At 37.7% G+C, this 16,054-nt stretch overlaps 1 protein-coding gene across 6 annotated transcripts in view; it reads left to right on the forward strand.

The window, feature by feature from the left end:
- Positions 1-16,054, forward strand: part of CBLB (Cbl proto-oncogene B) — a 141,415-nt gene that overhangs the window by 86,047 nt on the left and 39,314 nt on the right. For all 6 annotated transcript variants that reach the window (XM_017731842.1, XM_017731841.1, XM_017731843.1 and 3 more), the window contains 4 exons: positions 5,958-6,114; positions 9,937-10,058; positions 12,199-12,336; positions 13,825-13,912. In XM_017731842.1, coding sequence (XP_017587331.1) covers positions 5,958-6,114; positions 9,937-10,058; positions 12,199-12,336; positions 13,825-13,912 — 505 coding nt within the window. The remainder of the gene's footprint in view (positions 1-5,957; positions 6,115-9,936; positions 10,059-12,198; positions 12,337-13,824; positions 13,913-16,054) is intronic.

The raw sequence follows: 16,054 nt of genomic DNA on the forward strand, positions 1-16,054 counted from the left end.
TGGGATCAAAGACATTACTATTTTAATGCTCCTATACTTTTTTCTAGATGAGGTCTGAAATGTATTTATTTTTTATTGGAATTTATGAAAAAATGTGGCTATTGATTTCTCAGTAGCAGTTAAATAGTGCATTTCAAATTGATACTCTAAACTTTGAGTAGCTGTGGTTCTGCTGTGGTCAGTGCTTTTTGGCTCAGGAGAGAGCAGACACAGCCTCAGTGGTTTGGGTTCACAGAAGAAGCAGTAAAACAGGCAGACCACAATGAACAACTTATCTGACAGTTAAATGTTTCCAAGTTCAAGAGACCTCAGATAAACTAAGTTTTAACACCTTGTTAATCCCCATAATTTATTACTTGATTTTCTGTTCTTGCTGCTGATAGTGCCCAAGAGCCCTATTACTGCCTGAACAGTGTAGAAATACAGACTGAAGAGTTGGTCCTGGCCCAAAGAGCTTCAAATCTGAGTATGAACTGAACTGTGAAGGGAAGCAAAAGACAGAGATGAAAGAGGAAGAGGCAGTGGTCCAAATACCATCACCTTCATCACTGTCAAGACAGGTGTTATAGCAACAGGAACTTTTAAAGAGGAGGATGTGAACAGGAACAGGGCTTTTGGGGTGTGGTTCTTTCCTCAGCAGATCAGTAGCACAGGCTTATTGATAAACTTGTTTAAACTTGAGCTAGAGACAGAAAGTACTGTTCCCTGGGTGCTAGTGAGACAGAAATCTCACTAAACCTTTTTCCTACAAATGCAAGATGAAAAAGATTGAATAAAACAACAGGTAATATTATAGAGAAGAGCAAGTCAGTGGAAATTTGCAAGATAGAGTTAGAAAATGGAAAAGAACAGTCTTCACAGCTATTCTGGGTAGCTAAGAATAAGGTAAAATTGCATGTACAAAAGATAGAGAGAAGAAAGTTCTGATACTTGGTGCAAAAGGTTCTGAGACAGGAGAACAGATTCTCAATGGATAGGCAGGAGAGCAGTGTTTTAGGTATAAAAGGATGTGCAAAAGCATGAGCGTGCTTTGGGATTGTGGTTAGAGATCAGAGTTGAAAATATAGAGAAGTGTCCCCTTTGGGGACATGCAGACTTCCTGTATCTCTTAAGGAACTTGCTGTCTCTCCAGCAATGTCCAGTTACACAGCTTTGGAAGTGGCTTTTTCTGATGGTATCTTTTCCCCATTTCATAAGGTTCATTTTCTCTCTTTTGCCATCTCTGTTCTCATTAGATTAATCCATATTTGTTTGGAATGATGTCAGTATTTAGCAATTGTACTGGCATGATATGGCAGAATTCCTTTTTTCCCTTAGGACTGAACTTCTCAAGCCTTCTGTGTGTCAATTATTTGCTCTGCAGTTCAGAAACAGTGAAAACATGTGGCCTCTCACTTAAAAATGAAGCAGCCACCTTAAGAAAATGCTCTTTTCAGTGGTGATAAGTCAAAATCCACATTGCTCACTGCAGACTTACAAAGAATGTTGTTTCTATCTGGGTCAGTATTTGTTTGAATATTTTTTAGATTGCCCTAGAAACAGTAATGGCCTTTTTGTGGTGTGTTTTTTGGCAGCATTTGAGAGTCTCTTGCAGACAAAAATGTTCACTGTAAGTTATACAGGTACATGTTTACCTCCCTAGACATTCTTGTGGTCTGCTCTGGTTCAAATGGAAGCAGTGTCACTTGACATTCCAGGATAGCTGCATCTCTGCAGTTTTACACAAGTGCTGTACTCTTTGTGCTCAGAAAATATATGCTTCATCTCCAGGTTTATTTTAATGTCTTTTTGCTTTTTAATAATGTAGCAACATTTGGGGAGTTTTAGAAAATCCTATGTACACATGATCAGGGCAGGAGGGAAGAGAGGACCTAAATTCCTCTGCTAAATTGCTTGAAAATCATATGCTAGACACTAATCCCTTTTCCTTTAAGCATGTGGAAGTTGTGTGGGTGGTGTTTAAAACACTGTATTTAAGATTATAGAGTCATACTTGGCTTTGATGTGTGCCAACAATAGTAAACAGATACCATCTTATATAACAGTATTTTTAAAATCTTACACTTCAGTTAGAACACTTTTGAGTTCATCATTCTTCAAATACGCTTACTAGATTTACTCTTGTAGAAGAAAGGGAGAGAAGTAGTGTCATTTAGAGAGGCCTATGGAGAAATGGCTTATTTTAGGGTTTTTTGACAGGAGAAATGACTTATTTTAGGATTTTTGACAGGACTCTTTAAGAAAACAATCCCAGGGTAAATACCAACATCCAGATATTTTTGTTGATTTGAGAGATGCACAGAAAACCCCTTCAGGAAATATTTTTCAGGATCATTTGTTTTATTTTGTTTTCTTTCCTTGAATTGGCGTGGGCTTGCTTCTACTCTAATGATGAAGAAAGGCAGTACAAGGACATGGGGTGTATAAATCATTTCCTAAAAGACTGGCAGGTAGAGATTAGGATTTCCTTGTAAAAGGTCCTTCTATCCTTTTACTTCTGTACATTGTGTACATTGTGGCTTTCTTCATATTTTTGTTTCCTTCTAATATTATCTCTCTGAGGATTTTTGAACTGGTAGAGGGTTGCAATAAATTAACATGTAGCACAGTAACAGTATGTATGTGTAATTTAGTCAGATTTTCTTCTTTTTTTCCCAAATTGTATTATAAAAAGAGAAACTGTTACCAAAGCTCTGGGTATATATATTTGTAATGTGTGCACATGCAGTAGGGCTGTAAACTTCGGGCATCAGACCTTTGAGGGAAGTACAGTCACTGTTTAGTACCATCCTCTCGTGTGAGAGACTCCCCAGAACATTGTCTCAGCCGGAGTCAGTCATGAGCACTTCTTCTACAGGGGATAGCTTATGTAACTACAATTAAATACCTGAAATACTCAGACACTGCACATCCTCAGCCTAATTCTGTAGAGAACTAATGTTACCAAGACATCAAATCACATCCTTCTGATGAGCAGAAAGCAGAGCTGACTGACTCATCTCCTAGACAAGTGTCCGCAGGTTCAGCCTAATAGCATGAGGCATGTGCATAGTATCTGCCAGCCTCTGGTGCGAGGATCATTAGGACATGATGCAACAAATGCTACAAAAAGATCCCTGAAAATATTTATAGGAGATACTGTCTGTGGTTCAGGAGATGAATGTGGCAGGCAGTGGTTTCATTGCAAACAGGATTTTATTTTTTTCTTTCTGTGTTTTATATATGTAAACACATATATATTTAGATAACAGTCTAAACGTGCTATTAACTAGGACAGTCCCGATCTCAGCCTTAGTTTGATAAGTCCTGTTCTCCTTCCCTTTCCACCACCCCTGCCACCAACCAAAAGTCAAGTTAAAGTAACTCTTCAGATTTGAATAATGAACAGGTGCCTTCCAAGGCTGTGTATCCCTAAAACACGAGAAAGCAAGAGCAGTGAAATGTTAATTCAAACAGAAACTCAACTTAGCAGCCATCTCTGAAAGTTTCTTTCATTCTGTGTGACCCCTCCCAGATCTCTGCCAGAGGAGGGTGTTTCTCAGGGTGCCTCAAAGGTCACCAGGTTTCAGTGATGTAGGAGCAGGAGGAGAGGACATTGCAGAAACCTTCACCTTGTGAAGACTCGGTAATACCCGCATTTGGAGTGGGTGTGCGCTGTCTGCAAGGCCTCAAAAGAGCTCTGCATATGTGTGGATAAACTGGAGAGAGAGACACTGGGCGAGAAATGATCCCTGGCTGTTGCTGTTTCAAAGTATTTAGGAATGCTGACTCTATAAAATAGCTGCTGAGAAATAGGAGTTAACAGGTTTCAACAACCAGTTCACACCTTCATTTAAATAAAGAAAAAGATAAAAGACCTGTTCCATGACGCTGCAGAGAAAATAAATCTGTTGAATTTAGTGTGTTTTAAATTTGGGCCACCACTATTCCAAACGCTTCTTGGAAAAATCACAAAAAATCACCTTAGATATTATTTCATTAGCTAACCACTAATTTCCCAGCATCTGGTTTCTGTCTTGTCCAAAGTGCTAGCCAACAGAGCTCTAAAAACATTCTCCTGAAGACTTTTGTTTTCTGTGTTGCTGGTGGAGTTTTGGGGGGTGCAGTGTAAGTGAATAGACGGCCTAAGATCCTACTTAGTAGTTGCATCTAAGATACTGTCTTGGGTAAGGCATGAAAAACGAGTTGTTAAGGTGTAGTATGGCTGTGATCATATCTGATAAATGCTCTACTATTGTGTTTTTTTGTTTAAAGGTTATTGTCTTAACCTTTAAAAAAGCCTCAAAGCAATAAAATAAACAACCGTCCTCAAAAACCCCCCCAAAAAAGAACAACCAAACAAAAAGATCACAAAACCCCACAGTGAACCCTGAACCTTTTCTAACCCCGTTTCAGCATGATCCCAGTGCTGTAACCATTTAGGGTGGTTTATAAAGAGAATCAGAAAACATTTTGGAGCCATGGTTACAGGAGCTAAATAAGCAGTAGGCACTTGAACTGAGACAACTTTAACACCACAAAAGCACTGACTTTTGTAGTTTTTTTGTCTGAATTTAATGCAATGTTTCATTCTCTTTACTGTAATAAAAATTTGATGTGCATTCTTTCTTAAATGGCATCTGATGTGGTATCTCTCTTCAGCTCTTTGTGGTTTCCTGTTTTTCATACGCAGATGAAAGTATCTGCTGAGATCTATTATACTTCCCATTTTGTCATTTATGACTTTCTCAATACAACCCTGCATGTAACAAGTGGATTTCTTTCCACTTAGAAATGTAGCAAATATCTTATGCATTAAAAATACAGGAGTGTATCTTTAGTGTTGTACTTCAAATTACTGCTTGTTTTATTTTAGGATAACTGCACAGTATTTGTTACGCAGGACCAACTTAATACAGTTGGTTTCCCCTTCCCCCCCCCATACTAAGTAATTTACATTTGTGCATGAGAAAAATAGTTGGAAAAACAAAGGCAGTTTGATCTAATAAAATTTACAGGAAATATTACTAAGTCTGTGAGGTCTGTGTCTTTAGTTGATTTAGCAGTTACTAACAAAATATTACTATGAATGTGTGAGATCTTGTCCTAAATAATTATGCATTGCTTATATCTTGGTTAATTAGAATGTTTTTAAACATAATATAATCTGATCTCAATGTGTGGCAGAGCATTTTTAAGAGAAGGTGTTATGGCTTGGCAAAATTTGGGTTTCACCCTGACACAAGAAGAATTGCTGTTATTGAGAGTGATAAGATGGAGCACATCCAAGTGATCAGCCTCATCCCAGTTTCCAAATACAAAAACTCAGTTGGTAAAATAACTAACCTGCATTATCTTCAAGCGTGCAAATAGAAGCTGAATCTGACAGAACATGGCTTTGTGTGTTAGAAAGGATAATTCTAATTTCCTGTCTATTAAAGTTAATGTAGCTGCCATGGCTTATGGCAGGGCTTGGACCCTAGTGGTATCTGGTTGATTGCTGTCATGTTACTTGACCACTGTTGATGAGCTTTAGCTATAGCAAAAATTACATCTCTGTAGATATTAAATTGATGCTTATCATTCTGGAAAGTGAGGCTGTGAAGAAAGGAGTTCTTTACCAAGCACAGAGCTGGTCCTTTACATTATCTCTGAAAGGACGTGAGATTGTTTGCAGCACCTGCTTGGTAGGGTATTTTAGTTTCTTCAGTGTTCTTTTTGTTGTCCTCCTAAGGAAGCTTGAATATTTATCATTGTGAAATAAATGACACTTCAGCTGTTTTTAAAGGAAGGTAAGCCATTCTTGTATTTGCTTAGGCTGCTTTCAGAAAACTTAATTTGTATTTTTTTGTCTCTGTAGAGAAACCAAATTAATGTTCCACTTCACTTCTTTAAAAGTTCTATTTTGATGTCTAAATGAGATACCAAATCTTAAATATGTTATTTTACTGAATTTATTATTTCTACTAATTTAACAGAACTATAGTGCCGTGGAAAGTGTTCAGGCAGTGCCTTCATGAAGTTCATCAGATTAGCTCTGGTTTGGAGGCAATGGCTCTTAAATCTACTATTGATTTGACCTGCAATGACTACATTTCAATTTTCGAATTTGATATCTTCACTAGATTATTTCAGGTAAGATTTAAAAATTTTAGATACTTGTGTGAATTTGAGAAACTTACTGCCCTGAGGGCAAGGGAGCAGATTTTTTAAAAAAACTGAAAGAACTGAAACATTATGATTTAGAAATAAATTGTGTATTTCTTTTAGTCCTTCAGAGGTGTTTGAGGCAGCAACACCCACATCTGAAAAACGGAAAGCATGCAGCAGCACCTGCTTCATTTCTGCACACGTCTAGTGTTATTGCAAGACCTTTGTGTTTGCTGCTTGCTTGCTTTTCACTATTTTTAAATACATTCCTAGAAAAGTAGACCTCCTGATAATCAGAGTTTTAGTTGTGTTTTTTGTTGTGCTTTTGTATCTACATACATGAGGTATTGCTACAAACACATAAAGACAGCTACATATTACTTTGTTTTAGGCTAAAGGTAGGCCTACGTCTTTTCTTCATGAACATTTTTTTTTGCCATTAATGCTTTGCTGTTTATTTTCAACAAGGAGCTATATTTGGGAATATCATTAATTGTATTACTGTTAATATTTATCTGAAATAAGGTTGTTATGTATGTTATGTGCCTTGTTTTAACCTTGTGTTCCTTCTACAGAACCTACTTAAAGTATTTTAGTCAGTATAGAAGACTGTGGTAGTTTGCTTCCATATTAGATGTCCTGCCTCTGAATTTATCACTTCGGGTATTTCTTTTATATATAGAAGCCATTGAGATATACAACCATTTATTTGATAATTTATTCTCTTTACCCTGTAAAGTGATAAACTAGTACAGAGCCTCAAGTTGCACTAGGGAGGTTTAGACTGGATTTTAGGAGAAGTTTCTTCACTGAAAGGACTATCAAGCACTTAGTGACCTTATTTAGTGGGGGACTTGGCAGTGCTGGGTTAACAGCTGGACTAGATCTTAAAGGTCTTTTTCCAACCTAAATGAATATATCGTTCTTTAGCCTGATGGAGATATGTTCAAAATATCAATTTTATATCAAGCCCTGTGTTGATGTTTGTTCTGTTTTCCACATTATCCTGTGTTAATTGTTGCTTAGATGTCCTAGTTTTGCTGTTGTGGGAAAGGGTGCCATTATGAAGTTGGCATTAAAATCTGGCAAGAGGGGATTGATGATTTTAGTATATAGAGTTTTGATTATCTCTTCTCCATTATGAGTCAAAGCAGTATCATAGTTACAAATGTTAATGGTGTCAGTAATCTCTGTTTAATTTAACCTCAAATATTGGTCACTTACTTTCTTTGTGAGGCCATTGCCTGTTTGATTCAGTACTTTGCCTTGTGCTAGAAGAAGGGGATCAGCAGTATTGATACATGTAAAGAGAGATGACTGGTAAGGGTTAACTTTTAATTCAGCAAAGAAGCGGAGACAAATGTTTTGCCAAACAGATTAGGTGCAATAGCTGCCTAACTGTTGAACTGAACTTGCACTGAACTTGGTCTGAGAACCATTCCCATGAGGTTACATTTTACTTCTTTAGTGTTTAAACAGCTTCTGTAACTATGTGTGCATACACCCACAGAGAAAATCCCAATTAAGTAATCAAAATACTGTTTTGCCAACTGTGGGTTATGTTACAGAAAAGCTGCATTTGTAATGATCCTTATTCACTGAAGAAAGTAAGACTAGTTTTTATGGAGATCCTGTGAAAGTGAAGTTGCTCCCCCTGCCTCCCCACTGTATGTATGCACAGCTTTAAGTGCTGTGTTCCCTGACCAGAGGGGTTAGCACAGCAGAGTATCTGGATGCTCTGAAGGAACTTCAGTCTGTTGCTGTTAGCATGTGCTTTGATGTGAAAATACTTCCATGGAAGAGAAATCTTGTCCCATTTAGCACTTCTGCTCTTGTAAGACTCTGTGTACACAAGGCAAGCTATGGGTTCTTGCCTTTGAATGGTTTGGGTTGGAAGAGACCCTAAAGATCATGTTGTTCCAACCACCCTGCCATAGGCAGGGACACGTTCCACTAGACCAGGTTGCTCAGAGCTCCATCCAACCTGGCCTTGAACACTTTAAAGAGTGGGGCATCAACTGAAAAGCTGTGGATCAACTTCCATGGGCAACCTGTTCCAGTGCCTTCATAACACTTAGAGCGAAGAATTTTTTCCAAACATCCTACCTAAACCAACAGTCTTTCAGTTCAAAACTGTTGCCCCTTGTCCTATCACTCCAAGCCCTTGTAAAGTCCTTCTCCAGCTCTCTTGTAGACCTGCTTAGGTACTGGGATGCTGGTCCAGGTTTCCCCAGAGCCTTCTCTTCTCCAGGTTGAATAATCCCAACTTTCTGAGCCTGTCTTTATAGGAGAGGTGTTCCATCCACCTGATATCTTCCTTCTCTCCTCTGGGCTTGCTCCAGCAGGTCCATGTCCTTCCTGTTCTGGGGGCCCCAGAGCTGGATGCAGTTTTCCAGGTGGGGTCTCACAAGAGCTGAGGAGAGGGAGAATCCCCTCCCTCACCCTGCTGGCCATGCTGCTTTGGATGCAGCCCAGGACACATTTGGCTTTCTGGGCTCTGAGTGCACCTTGCTGGGTTGTGTCCGGCCTCTCATCCACCGGCATGGCCAAGTGCTGCTCATCAGGTCTGCTCTCAATCCATTCTCCACTCAGCCTGTACTTGTGCTTGGGATTGCCCTAAGCTGTGCAGGACCTTGCACTCGGCCTTGTTGAAGTTGTTGAAGGAGCTGGTGAAATGCAGTGTTGAATCTAGGAACTGTGATTTTTTTTTTTTTTTTCCCCTCCTTGGTTTTGGACAAATTTAAACACTTCAGGTTTCTTATGGCCTCTCTGCTGAAACCTGTCTTCTATTCCATGTGTCCAACTCGAAGTAGTATAAATTTTAAAATAAACAGGTGATCATCTCTGTGTAAGTAGTGGTTAGGGTTTGCCTGGGAAATGTAACACTCTCAGGCAGAACTGTTAGGATAATCTGCTCAAGCATGTCACACAGGCATTTCATCTCTGCCTCATTAGCCCTTAAAAAATCTTTTAAAGGGAATTTGCAGGGCACATAAGAACACAAGCATCTTGTCTTGTGTCACTTAACTTCACCTGCCTTGATCTTTAGAGAAATAGATAAAAAAATCTGCAAACCATTCAGAGGCAGTTTCTTGTCTTCCCAAATGCTGGCAATGGACATTTATAAATCTGTATTAATCCACTACTCAAAAAAAATCATCCTTCATTTACAGTAAAGGACTGTTCTGTATTCTTTGAAGTGATAGCATATCAGGCATGTTTCACTGAGTTGTTTGAAGCATTTGCTATTCAGGTCAGCAAATACTCAGGTGAAGTGCTGTCAATATTTGTTTTGTTCTCTGTCTTTAATACCATTATGGTGACTGAAGAAATCAAGAGGTAGAGAATAAAAAAAGGAATGACAGCTCAAATTAGTGGCTTTATTACAATTCATTTGTTAATGTTGCTTATCATTAACTATGAAAGTGCTTCAGGACCTCTCAAGAATAGGCTTAATTGTGGTTTTATTAAACCATCATGGAGTCATACTTTCCAGGTTCTAACTAAACATGATGTTTAATATTTAATGTAGCTGTGAATAGAAGGTCTCTTAAATTCAGGGTCTTCAAAATCCTTATCCAAAAATTTGTACTTGGTGTTCTTGGAATAATTCTTTCGAAGGAACACTTGTAGCTAAGTCGGGTATATAGGACAGTCCTTTGTACCAATTAGACCTAAAGCAAAAGTGTGTGTTTTTCAGCTGAAGCTGAGAACACTTCACGTGTCTCTGACCTACAGACCTGAGTTTTTTTAGAAATGAAGAGCTACCTGGCTGCTTCTCCTCACTTGTTTGCCTTCTCTTTGTAGCCGTGGGGCTCAATCTTAAGGAATTGGAACTTCTTAGCTGTGACACATCCTGGATATATGGCATTACTGACGTATGATGAAGTGAAAGCAAGGCTGCAGAAATACAGCACTAAACCTGGGAGGTGAGAGGTTTTGCTGCGTACTGCTTTTCAAATAAACTTGCTGTCTCAGAACCTATATAATTATTCTAGGTTCGCACTTCTATTTTGCATATTTTTGTGTTTTATTTAACACTCACTTTAGCACTGAAGAAGTGAAGCAAAAAAATACTGTATTAGCACATAAAAGTCTAAATATGTAAAAATTAACAGAAAGAAATTGAAAATAAATTGCTTTTTCTTTGTTCTTCTGAATCAGGTAAAACAAGCAATGCATTCTTGAAAAGTGTATTTTAAAATATAATTTGATTTTCAAAATTTACCTTGAAATTTACTTAATAGTAAAAAATCATCTTAACAACTTTCATGGTAACATTGAAGCCATAAATTTAATCCGTGCTTTTGTGTTCCATTTGTGTTTCATATCTCTTTTTTTCCTTTACAGTAATCATTCTATATCATAAACTCTTCACCTAGAAAAGCAATCAGTCAGATTAAAGATCATGACCTGTTGAGTTTTTAAATACTTTCTTTGTGGTGCTATACATAGTAAATTATTTAAACTGAGCTTTTACCATTTATGTCACTGTTGTCCTGGGGTTTTTTCTTCTTCCAGATGGGAGGAAAAAAAATTCAGTAATTACTTTAATCCTACATTACTTAGCATTTATTTTGCTAATTTTATCTTAAAGTTACGAATCTTTTTCCCTAATGCCTACTTGTGTAAACTTCTGCAGAAACACATGTACGCATAAAGTGCATTGTTTTGAAACTCATTAGTGAAGTCTGCCAACTTCAAAACTTCACAACAGCTATACCCATATTCAGTACTTGGTTTCTTTTGATTTTTAGCAAACAGTATACTGTATCTTAAGTTACCAAAGTAGTCAAGTGCATATATACAAAAATCTTGTGGTTCCACTGATTTTTAGCTTGATACTCATGGACACTACTACATAAGTCAAATAACTAGGTTGATTTTGAGAGTGTTTGATATATTTAGTATTTTCTCTATTATTGATCCTGATGCTGTAACAGAGAAATTACCCCAAGTAGCTTTTATGTTCCTTGTAAATAGAGAATTAGTTCTAAAATAGCTTTCTATTACATACCAGAAAATTACTTTCTGAATTGCTTAAGTGAAGTGCTGGAGTGTGAAAGAGGGGATATGAAGTAAAATTTCTTCTTTAATCTGCCTAAAACATCCTGCAAATTACAAGATTCTGTTCAAATGAATAGTTAGAACTTCAATGTAATATGGGCTCTCCTGAAGGTTGTAAGAGCTCTGTCAAACTTCAGAGAGGTTTAGATTTCTCATAATAATTTGGAGTGAAATAAATTATAGATCTGTAATTAAGAAACGCTGCTCTGTAATACAGAATTGAGTTTGTGGCCTTTTGCTGTGAGATGCTTTTCGCAGTGAAGTTTGTGCATGTGGGATGGTGTCTGACATGAAAGGGAGTAGAGTTTTTAGTATGAAGCACTATACACCCCCAATCCTGTTGCCTGTAATCTTCCTTTTCTTCTGATTGAGTTCTCTGTCTACATTATGTATACTCCCAGCTATTGCCTGTAACACACAGAAGTATTTAAATCTAAGTCCAATTGTGTAGTTAATACCTGATTTTTCCAAAACAGAAGTGATACTTCTTTTGTTCACCTTCACAGGCTCACACAAAATTACCATTTGCTAGTAGGATAGGTTTTATCCTTCATCTTCCCCATTACTGTTGCATCTAAAGATGCTTTGTATTTCTTCCATTTGTTCAGGTTATTGGCCTGTGTGCGCACAAAAGGTGTCTGTTGTAGCTATGGAGACTTGATAATATCATACACTCTTCTTGAAGAGGTTTATGGACATGTCTTGAGTGAGACTGTTCACAGTGAATGTGCAGCTTTCACTCTGAGAACTAAAACACAGGCAGATGAAAAGCAGGGGGTAGGCAGCTACTCTTACTTTATTTCCGCCTGTGAGAAACTGACAGTTTAGAAGAGGCAGGTTTATTTAAGGTTATACAAAGAACGTGGCAGAACTGGGAATCTGACCCGAATATCCAGGGACCTAATTCAGTGTTTGAACCAGAAGCCATCCTTGTTCTCTTCACTTTTTTTTTTGCTGAACTCTGAATTACACTGACTTTTCATTCATCCTGTTTTTATCAAGCTACATTTTCAGACTGAGTTGCACTCGCCTGGGCCAGTGGGCCATTGGGTATGTGACTGGCGATGGGAACATACTGCAGACCATACCTCACAATAAGCCTCTGTTTCAAGCTTTGATTGATGGCAGCCGGGAAGGATTGTAAGTACAAATTCTTACAGCCACCCTGGCTATGAAATCCTGATTTCCTTGTTCTCCTAATTCTTCTATAGGTAGTTAAAGATGTTTAAAACAGAGAATCTGCATATGGTGGTTAGCATTCTTTCAGAGTTTAAGGACCATTTATTTAATTCATTTAAAAAGCACTTATTTCTAGTGAATTCCATTTACCAGAGTTACTGAAAGTTAACCAAAGTCATATCTCATAGCAAATAAATTCCACGAGAAAATAAAATGAGACAGCTGTTGCATTGATCACTCCTTTCCCCCACAGCCCCCCACGAGTTCCCAATGCACTTAAGCTTGTTGAACAATTATTACTTCCAGTTACTCATGTGTCTAACTCTGGACAATGATTTGAAAGCTATGTAATTGCTTTTTTATATATTGTGCAGCCAGAACATTTTCCACATTCTAATAGTTTACAGAAAAGATTTATAATTATTAGAGAATGTAAGTTTATAGGGAGAAGTAGTACATTTTTACTGGGTTGGCTGAACTAACAGACAAATATTTGGTGTTGGAATCTTTTCACTGGGATACATGTTTTGGTATACGCAATATAAATATATATAATGTGAGAGAAAAAGGAAAGGTAGTTGATGAATCCTCAAAAAAAAAAAAAAAAAAGATTGATAAATCTTTTGCAACCATGTATTTTTTCTCAGTCCTATGCAGTCTAGTATTTTTTTCTGGTAGGATGATTTCATACTTGTAGTAAAAGCACACTTATATTGGTAGTATTTCTCTCTGACAAAAACTGGAGCTGAGAATATTTAAGGCAGAGTGATGTTTTTGTACCCTATAACTTTTTCATTATGTGACTTAACAATATATGGCCTTTAAGAAACTGTTTGCAAGTTACAGGTAACATAAACCTGAATATAGAAAAATCTAGGGTTGCTGTAATACCATTTAACCTATTGCTAATTTCCCACGTGACTAAAATGCTCCCATCATGTAGATTCTTGTCATAATATACAGATATGCACATAAGTAATATTGTGTCATATATAATATATATATCACAATACAGATACACACAAATGTGTTACCATCTTTTCTGCTGCTTTACTTGAAATAGTCTTAAGAGTCCCTGAGCATGATGCTCTCAGTGGGGAAATCACTAGGAAGTATGAGCTCACTGTGAAACAAAGATCTGAAATAATACTCTTTTGAGCTACCCCTAGAAGGTTATCTGCTAATCAAAGCTCAGATGCGTTCTGGTGGTAGCTCTGCAAGTGATGTCAAAACCTTTCCTCTGCTCTTACAAATATGCTTGAGCATGTGTCAGAATGAATATGTAGCAATTCAGTTGCATTCAAAAGAAAAATAGATGGCTGAGGAAAGATGATTTATTTTAGTAATGTCTACTGTAACTTATTCTGCCCCCTTGAAATTTTTTAAGTATGATTTAGCTAATAAAGCTAAAGATATGTGCATATTTATAACAATCTTCTTGTGATGCAGCTATCTGTTCCCAGATGGACGAAGTTATAATCCTGATTTGACAGGATTATGTGAGCCCACACCACATGATCACATAAAAGTCACACAGGTATGTTACAGAGTTTTGAGTGACTTTGTAATCTTCACTTCCCTTAGTATCTCACCTAGCAATAATAATAAACTTTTATTAAAATGTGAGTAATAAGTTCATAAGAGTGAAAATAATGTTGTTGATAGAAGGGCTTAGGTGAAGAACAGGATAAAAATCCTTTAAACTGTAGAGCTGATGGTGATGCAGATGGCATGTCTTGGAATGTTTTGTTTATTGTGAGCCTTTTCCAAGTGAGAAGTGTTTTAAACAGCTATGAAAGGTTTTTCTGATATCTGTGTAACAACAGGTTTATGTAGCTTGTTTTTTCCTTGCTAATAGCAGAGGGAATACAGAAACAAAATGAGGATCAAATAACAGTTTTGAAACCTGAGTAGGAATGGTACAGTTTGTTGGCAAGTCCAGGAGGAGGAGTATAGTTCATACATCGTAAAGATGTTCCGGGGTATCCAGTTCTCTCCTTTCTTCTTTGTCTAGGGTGCAAATTAAAAAAGAGATCGGGAAAACAGCAGAAGTAATTAAATGCCTAAATAGAGTCACTTTGTAGAGAATTGCAGAGAAAATTAGACTATGAAGTTGTGTTTAAAGTCTTGTTAAGTGATGATGTGATTAATTGTGCAGATGTTTGGTAGTCAAGTAGTAGGAAGTAGCCCCCCCAAGACAAATGCTTGATTAAAAATGGTGCTGAAATCAAGACTAGAAGGTTAAGCCATACTGTGTAGAACATTTTTCCTGATGAAAACATCTGGAAGACTTGAGGATATGTTCAAAGAAAGACATCAGACTAAATACAAGCCATACTGTTCCCAACGATCTTCTGTTTCCTCAAATCAGACTGGATGACCTGCTGAATCTTCTGTACTTCTGGGTGCTCCATGTGCATTCCATCACCAGAAGTATTTTAGAAAAGAAGCATTCTTTACCATCTGTGGTATTATCAGAAATACCGTTACAAAAATATCTGTTTTGTAAGTAAGAGAATTCCTAAAAACAATTACCTGAAGAAAACCTGAATACTTCCACTTGTCTGACTTCCATCTTTCCCTTCCAGTCTTAAGATAATAATGAAAGAGTAATGGAGATTTATCAGGTATTTGTGTTGCGCAGAGCAGTGCTCTAGCCCATATATTCACTTTTTCCTCAAGGAAAGGAGAAGCAGCACGTGGTCAGTGATTACCGTGTTCTTCACAAGCCAATCATTTTATTTCGAATCCATTGAATGAATCTAGTTGTGAATCCAGTTGTTTGTGAACATGTAGTTATGAGGACATCATTAGCTAATTACGATGGTGATTCAACAGTGTGAATTATGTGAGTCTACCTTAAATAGTATATAACTGAAGAGGTTTAAAGTTGTCACTATACCTACCTAAACTATGAAAAGATGGTATTGAAGTGGCTGCAGGGCTAGATTGCTGCAAATGGATTCTTTGCTAGAGCTCCACTGTAAGCATCTTTAGTACACTGACTACAGCTGCAGATACAAGCTCTCTCTTTTGTTTTGTCTTTTTCTTAGCCTCATGTCCCCTCACTTTACTTAGCAGTAGCTGCTTACTCTCCTGTGACCTGGATTCTACTTACTTTAAGCTTTCAAAAATTGGTTTTTCAAGGCTAAAAAAACCTTATTTCAATACAAATGCATTTAACTGTCTGTTCCTCAACAATAACTAATTCTAGAAAACTGTTCTGGATTTGAGTTTTGTCTGTTTTTTATTCCTCCTAATGGTGGTGTTCTACCTTCCTGTCAGTCTTGTAAGGAGGCAAAGTACTGAATAATCTGTGCATGACTGTTGCCAAGTTATCCTGCAGGGTGTTCTTGCTATGCTTCCTTCACAAGGATTGTGTACTTTAACATACTGCTATATGGTGTCCTTGCTGTAGGTAGAAAGCCCTCTCACTTGTCAGTTTTCAATCCAATAATATTCTTAGTCCTAAACTCATACCTGCGGCTGCTGGGTGTGGGGTCGGCAATCACGATGGGCGCCAGACTGTAGGACAGCGGGGTGGTTCGGACGGACGGTGACGAGAGATCTCTATAGGCAGATCTTGGAACATGCGGTTTATTGCAAAGGGCGTGGGTATAGGGGCACTGCTCAGAGCTGCGGCTGGCAGCGCCGGGCAGGCCCAAGAGAGGAGAGAGAG

This window comes from Corvus brachyrhynchos, unplaced genomic scaffold, assembly GCF_000691975.1.
Source record: "Corvus brachyrhynchos isolate BGI_N302 unplaced genomic scaffold, ASM69197v1 scaffold3, whole genome shotgun sequence".
Lineage (NCBI taxonomy): Eukaryota > Metazoa > Chordata > Aves > Passeriformes > Corvidae > Corvus > Corvus brachyrhynchos.